Source organism: Barbatula barbatula (assembly GCF_947034865.1).
Source record: "Barbatula barbatula genome assembly, chromosome: 18".
Lineage (NCBI taxonomy): Eukaryota > Metazoa > Chordata > Actinopteri > Cypriniformes > Nemacheilidae > Barbatula > Barbatula barbatula.
This window is the reverse complement of record NC_136781.1, coordinates 13,527,659-13,534,855: the sequence shown is the minus strand read 5'-3', so window position 1 is coordinate 13,534,855 and position 7,197 is coordinate 13,527,659. Positions and strand designations below refer to the sequence as shown.

General features: G+C 40.9%; 1 protein-coding gene across 2 annotated transcripts; it reads right to left on the bottom strand.

Annotated features, from left to right (window-relative positions):
- Positions 1-1,090: 1,090 nt before the first annotated feature.
- g3bp1 (GTPase activating protein (SH3 domain) binding protein 1) lies at positions 1,091-7,197 on the bottom strand. 2 transcript variants are annotated; one of them, XM_079480605.1, is made up of 12 exons: positions 6,998-7,197; positions 5,945-6,061; positions 5,737-5,818; positions 5,481-5,654; positions 5,088-5,178; positions 4,898-4,988; positions 4,490-4,700; positions 3,756-3,857; positions 3,482-3,599; positions 3,025-3,153; positions 2,836-2,945; positions 1,091-2,751 (listed from the first exon to the last, which is right to left on the bottom strand). In XM_079480605.1, exons 2-12 carry the CDS (start codon positions 6,037-6,039, stop codon positions 2,521-2,523), a joined length of 1,434 nt encoding a protein of 477 aa, XP_079336731.1. In that variant the 5' UTR covers positions 6,040-6,061; positions 6,998-7,197; the 3' UTR covers positions 1,091-2,520. The 2 variants fall into 2 exon arrangements, with proteins under 2 accessions (XP_079336731.1, XP_079336732.1); XM_079480606.1 differs by having other exon boundaries at positions 2,057-2,751; positions 3,025-3,150; positions 6,998-7,162.

Below are 7,197 nucleotides of genomic sequence, written 5' to 3'. Positions count from 1 at the left end.
GGCTTGTACAGAAATGTGAGCAATTTGAAGAAAAAAAGGAATGTACCATTTCTGCTGTATCTGTATATAACACAATATTTATTGAAATATGTCTTAATGCTAAATCTAATTCTACTATTAAAGGTTTTCTGAACTAAAATAACTGAACTGTCTGTGAGAATTGTGTGAGAGCTGCACCTTTACTCTCTCAACAGCTGGTGTGACTTGATCAATGATGTGATGCATATTTTTCAATAGATATGTTTATTTATCTATTCATGCAGGTATGACCTAATGATGATGACGATTTCAGTTTCTGAATTCATTTTATATTTTTGAGGCAAGAATGTCAAGGTAGTGTTGCTTAAATTAAAAAATATTACTATTCCTATAAGTAACAAAGTCAAATTTTAAACGGTAATACTTGATTGTATAAATAGATATAAAAACCATAAGTTGTATATAATGGGTATAGCTTCTTTTTTAAATAATGATGTGAACACATGGTATAATAATGTTACTGCTGTTGTACTTGGTTACATAATTTGAGAGACATTAAAGGAATAGTTCACCTTCAAAACAAAAATTACATTATTTACACATCCTTTTGTCATTTTAAACCTGTGCGATTTTCTTCTGCAGAACACAAAAGAAGATATTTTGATAAATGTTAGTAACAGAAACCGCTGGTCCCCATTGACTTCTATTGTATGGACACAAACCCAATGCAAGTCAATGGTAACCAATTGTTTTCTTTTACGCCATTTTTAAATATATATTTTTTATGTTCTGCAAAAGAATAAAAGTCATACAGGTTTGAAATGAGTTTCTTCGTTTGAAAGATGAACTATTCCTTTACTTTATTCCTGTAAATACAAATTTTAGTTTCTATGAAGACCCATAGTGTGTGTGCTTGTGCGCACTGTTTATATGAAACATGGCCTGGGGTTGATTTATAATTACATCATTTTAACCTGAGAATATAAAAAATATTACACATTTCATTTTCATGACTCCGTTTTTAAGGTGTGTTTACGGATTACACTTATTTAAAAAAATTATAATTTGGATTACAAGATTACTGTCATTATACAATACTTTGCCAAATATTGTATACAAGAATTTTAATTTTTTTACATTTGCAATTTAAAGTCCCAGATTAATATTGACATATCCCTGTTTTAATATCCTTAAAGCATTTGTCTGTTTTGTAGTTTAGCTTAAACATGCATGCATTTGGCTTTATTAACTAAATGCAATTGAGAAGCAATTTGACTCACAAATGAGGTAAATGGGTAGATAATACGACTGTTGTATGGTTTTTAAATGGCTGGGATGGTGACTTGTGATAAAAAGGTTTGTAAGGGTCCATCTGGGAGGGGAATTGTTGCCAGCTGTATGAAGACATTTCATACATGGGTCATGAGGTGGGGGCTTCAAATATGCAAGCAGAGGAGAAACGTATAAAGCCCTCCCGCTTTCATGAATACTAATGCTGGGCCACCTGCTGGTCAACACACCTGTAACCAACTAATCACGTTTGCTGTTAATTCACTTTCTAAAACGCTTGGCTTGTAAACCTTTAGTCTGATGCGTGCACATGAATTCATAATTAGGGTCAATAATTTCATGATACACCAGTAATGGAATCAGACAGAGAAAATGGAAAGATGATTTGCCGCCGTAAGCCTCAGGATATATCTGTAAAGAAACACTGCTGGGATTATAAATCTTATTGATATTTTTTGAGAGCAGCAGCACAATATTGCAAAATCTCATCACTTTGGCAGCTGGGTGATAGATGCCGATAAGTTGCAAAATCGACTTTAGCCATTATGACCAACAATAGCTTGGCAACAATGGGGATAAAAGATTGAACCAATGGTATGAGGCTCCTCAGATGGAATGTGAGGGATTGGGTACTACCGGAGAGCCCTTTTAAATTAGATCTGCATTCACATCAATTATAACCCCAAAAAAGGTGATGACTCATTTAAAATGTCTTTAAGTTCCTGATATTTCTTCATAACCTTGAAAAAACCCTCTTAACCTTATCTCCCAGACAAGACACACTCATGCTTCAAAATAGTACATAGTTTATTTTGTTCTCTCATCAGTGGAGTTGTTAAAATGTTGTCATTCTTGATGAAGTGCAACAGTAGAAGGCAAACAGGATTCTTTACATGCTAGATAGTCACTCACACACAACCATGATTCGACTTGGCAACAATTCCAAATAAAACCATACTTGCACTTGACCTGAAAGCGGGTGCTAGCAATACACAGGATTGCCCAAGCAGTAAAAACACGTTCCTTTAAGAAACAGGGAGAGAACGAAATGCCAGGTTTCTCCTTCCCCAATTCAAGTAGTTTTGTTTTTCTACAACAAATTCAAGTTCAAACTCAGAAATAAAAGGAAGAGTCCAGATGAAGAATTCACACTCCTGGGTCCTGGAGTGGGGGATGGAGACAGGGAACAAGGGAAACCATCTGTGTTAACCAGGGTGACTTGCATCAGCAGCGAATGACGTTGGAGCTGCCTCACTGACGGGGTGCCGTGTAGCGGGCCTCGCTGGATCCTGTGCCGCGACCGGCTCCGAAACTAGGTTTCTGAGTCATGCCTCCACGGGTGGGTGGTACCCTTGAACCGCCTATCCTGTCTCGCGGTCCACCGGGGCCTCTGGGGCGGATGTCTCGCCGGTCACCTTCACGGGCAGAGCGGGTCTTTTTCTCCTCCACGTTGAGTCGAACATCTCCTCGCAGCTTAATGGGCTGAAATGTAAAGGAGGTTATTCTGATCATCCTGCATTTCTTAAAGTACATTGAGAAAACGTGACATCAGAGGGTTGAACGTACCCGATTGCTGAGAATCTTCTGCACTGGCTCAGAATCGTCAAATACCACAAATCCAAAGTTAGGCAGCTTGCCACCGCTGTTGATCCTCAACTCCAGGACTGTACCATATTCTACACAAGACAAATTAAGCAGGTAAGCACATGCAATGAGAACGTGAACATATGTAAATGCATTGCTTTATAAACTCACGTTCAAAGAATTCCTTGAGTTCAGTCTTGTCCACGTCGTGAGGCACGTTTCCAACGAAGAGCTGGTGGCTGTCGGGGTACCGGACTGCTCTCCTCACCTCTGACTCACCACTCTCCCCCTCCCGCACTGCTAAAAACCAGATGACGCATAAGACGAATGACACTGCAATCTGCATATGATGCACGTCCTCTCAGTGTGCTAGTGGACCAGCCAAGATTTGTGCTTTTAATTTAACTTTCCATTTAGCGGGGTGAAATCCTATTTGTACGCAGACAGGAATTAAACTGTGCTGAGGCTGCCTTAAGCAGTTTCACACGAGCCACTGAAGTTTATACACAAATGGCCAAATCAGCTAATGAAGAATGGAAAAAGTACAGGCAACACTAGCTAAATTACAAGTCGTAGCAATTTAACACAGTCGTTTGTCACATGGCAGATCACAGGAGAAATTTCACACCTCCTGGTCTAGGTGTTCTGTGAGCTGGAGACGGTCCTGGCCTTTGGTCACGTGGTCTCTGGTCTCTCTGGGGTCTCTGTGCTGTGGTCTGTGTTTCTGCTTTCACCTCTACACGTGGCTATAAACAAACAATCACTATTAATAGTGACCATAGCTCACGTTTAACATTTTTGATAATGTATTTAAGTCACACATCACATCTAAAACTACAATTACAACCTTCTATAAATAAATCATTAGACAAAGTAATTTATGACGAAAGATGTTTGTCTACCTGAGCAGATGGAACTCTGACAACATGTGGAGGGACTCCCGTCACAGGGACCACTCCTCCTGGTGGGAGATTCTTGCTTGTGACTGAAGCCCATGAGGATGGCTAAGAAAAATTTGAAAGCAGTTATAGCACTCATTTAACCAGTCTGTTATGTCAGTTTAGTTTTGCAAAGTTTAGTTGTCATAAGACTCCGGATGTGGTCCAGCATTCAAGTATTCAAGTATTGTGTAGTATTCAAGACTGCTTCACTCAAAAATTCAGTCATTTACTCACCTTAGAGTTGCTCCTAATCTGTATAAATGTATTTGTTCCGATGAACACAGTTCAAGATATTTGGAAGAATGCTTATAACCCGACAGATTTTAACCCCCCTTGACTTCCATAGTAGGAAAAAATATAATGGTAGTCAAAAGTGCCCCAGAACTGTTTGCTGTCCTACATTCTTCAAACTGTTTTTGGTGTTCAACAATAAAAATGCTATTCCTACTATGGTTGAGTCAATGGCAAGATCTGTTAGGTTTAAGCATTCTTCCAAATATCTTTCTCTGTTTTCATTAGAACAAAAGACATTTATGCAGATTTGAAACAACTCGAAGGTGAGTAAATGACAATTGAAATTTTTGGGTGAAGTGACCCTTTAAATCACATGCAGGCGTGTTTCATTTAGGTCGGATCTGAACCATTTGTGGAAAGTGGCCCTCGAGAACAGCAGCAGAGAGTGATGAGCATCTTACCCGGCTGTCCTCTGGCATGGTGGGTGCGGTGTCAGCAGGCGTGGGTGAAGTGGGAGTTCTTTGAGTCTTCTCCTCAGAATGAGTCTCGGGTAGACTGACGGGCTCCTGTTTCAGCTCTACAGCTGCTGACTCGGACTCCACCTCTTCTTCTGGCTCAGGCTGGGGCTCTGGGGTCACCGCTAACTCCTCTAGTGGGCCCTCTGGCTCAACACTTAAAGCCAATAGATGTCTAATTAGTTTTTTCTATTTAGGCATAAAACTAAGTTGAGAAGCAATTATTACTGGTTAGATACTTGCAAAACCCAGTAAAAAAATCAAATGGTGACTAATAATTCCGCAATAAATGTAAATAAGCCCATTATGTTGAAGAGTCCACCACAAGGCTATTATAGTTCAACTTATAGTTACCATGGTGGCTGTTCGTAGTATCCGGCAGGCTCATCCTGGACCACCTCAGGTGAGTGGACCCGTTCCAGCTCCTCCACATCCTCCTCAGACTCTGTCAACAGCAAGACAAGAATGAAATCATCTCCTCACAGTGAGACAAATTGCTCTAAAGAGCCAGTAAATACATCAAGAGTGCACATCAGCTGCTCACCCTCAGGAGGTTCTGAGTCGGAGTCGCCAAATACTTCATCCTGGTATCGGAAAATATCATTGTGTACGTAGAACTTATTCGCAACGGTGCCCTAGGAAGATGACACGGCAAAACAAATTAAAAATGGTCTAAACTAAATCCAAGTTAAATTCACCAAATTGATACAGGCACGATAAACATCTATTGATCTTGAATACTGCATTTAATTAAACTTGTATTAATTAGTCTAATACGGAAGATTGGAAAAAATAGACACGCCTACACAATGTCATAAAATTGTATTTCCTTACAAGATACTAAATAGTGCAACAAAAAAAATAAACACCGGTCTAAACATGCAGTTAAGGTAACAAAGCGCTATCGACACCTGGTAAGAATAAGAAACCTTCATACCTCAGGTGCCAGAACAAACGTCTGCATGAACTTCCTCATGGGCTGCATGTTATTGGAAAGCTCGCCCATGACTTGCACCACCACTCCTTCATTCAGTGTGGCATGGGCATCCACATGCCTTATCTTAGTGTGGCAATCACGAAAGCTCAGAGCCATTACCTTCTTATGGATTTCCTATTTAAAACCACAAAAACATCAACATGAAACCACAGGTAATGGGATTGAAAGGGAGACGAGCACTGGATATGAAACTCACAGACTGGCCGAAGACAGCTTCAGCTTGTTTGCCATTACCGTCCAGACCGCCGTGAACATAAGACGAGTTCTTGCCATAAAACCTGAGAAGAAAAACACTTTCAAGTCAGTTGCAGCTACAAATCTAGATGTGTAAGCACTACTAGGCGTTTACATGGGATTACCATAAAATGTGCGCAAATGAGAAATCTCAGAAAACAAACAGTCACCTGTGCAGGTAATCGGGCGCCTGGTTCAGCAGGGTGTAGTACTGTCGGACAAACTCTCGCCCGACAAGCTGGGCACTTGGCTTCTCCATCACCATTTCTTTGGTCAACTGGTTTCAACTAAAAGTTAAAAAGACGACAGTTCATAACGATGCGTTAAGCGCATAAGGCGAAGAAATGAAACACGACAGACCCTTTGGTGAAACTGAAACCCTTTGTTAAGCCAATCCAGATCGAGACGCAATGAGGCGGTTTATTATCGACGGACGACGATATTTCTCCAGGAAGTCACACCCCATGTGCGTGGATCATAAAAACCGTCTGAGTATCGCGTACAGTATCACTTTAAAGCGAAAAGAAACCCCCCGAGTGGTATTGTAAGGAAATCGGTCCATTATAAGAGGCACACAACCAGGCCCGTTTATCTCCAAAGGCCTCGTTTCCACCCCGGGCCTGGTCTTTTGTGATCACGCCGAGGCTAAGAACATGCTTGAAATATATTAAGAGCAAATCCACTTCATTATAACAGACGAATAAGGCACGTGTCCAGACCTACGCCGCATTATGTTGAACCAGATTCTCGTTTGCAGGATTAAACAGTGCATATATAAATATTAGTGGATTATTTAAGGTTAACGCGTATGTCCGCCGTGCATTTACTAAATAAATATAGCTATAACACGATATAAAAGAGTAAGTAAAGATGGATTCTGTCTGACGGAAATGTCGGCTAGCATTGAGCTGAAGAACGTGGCTAATGCTAATCCTCAATGCGTCGACTAACGAAATCCCACGCCGGTGGCCTAACAACGCATTTTATCAAACGCACGACAACATGGGACCTCGATGTGACTCGTGTGTAACGTATTGATGTGAAAATGATAGGAACGGGCAAGCGTTATAAAATTAGGCTTTACGTCAAGCACATGGTTATTAGCTGCGCACGGGCTAACGGAGACTCAATAAGCTAACAGCTTCAGCAACACAAGACGTACGGAAATAAAAAACAGATCGCGTGCTTTCAAACACGACACGTGAAATCCCCAAAACACTTACCAGGAGGGAATCGATAATATGTTTGATGTGGAGTTTGAAGCGATTTTGAAGTAACCACCTCCCGTGCCGGTAGCTGTGAGACTTTAGCTCGGATACTGGCAGCAGCAGCGCGTGTGGCGAATTGCCGGTTTTACATTAGCTGCGTCAAAATCAACCCGAGTGTGCACGCAAACCTCGGCAACCAATAGTATCTATGCAGA

What these genes read in the sequence shown, in the direction of transcription:
- g3bp1 (XM_079480605.1), bottom strand. Translation starts at nt 6,039, where the DNA reads ATGGTGATGGAGAAGCCAAGTGCCCAGCTTGTCGGGCGAGAGTTTGTC. An exon ending in TACTACGAACAGCCACCATG is followed by an intron (nt 4,701 to 4,897) that starts GTAACTATAAGT and finishes ATTGGCTTTAAG; the next exon opens with TGTTGAGCCAGAGGGCCCAC. An exon ending in CCATGCCAGAGGACAGCCGG is followed by an intron (nt 3,858 to 4,489) that starts GTAAGATGCTCA and finishes AATTTTTCTTAG; the next exon opens with CCATCCTCATGGGCTTCAGT.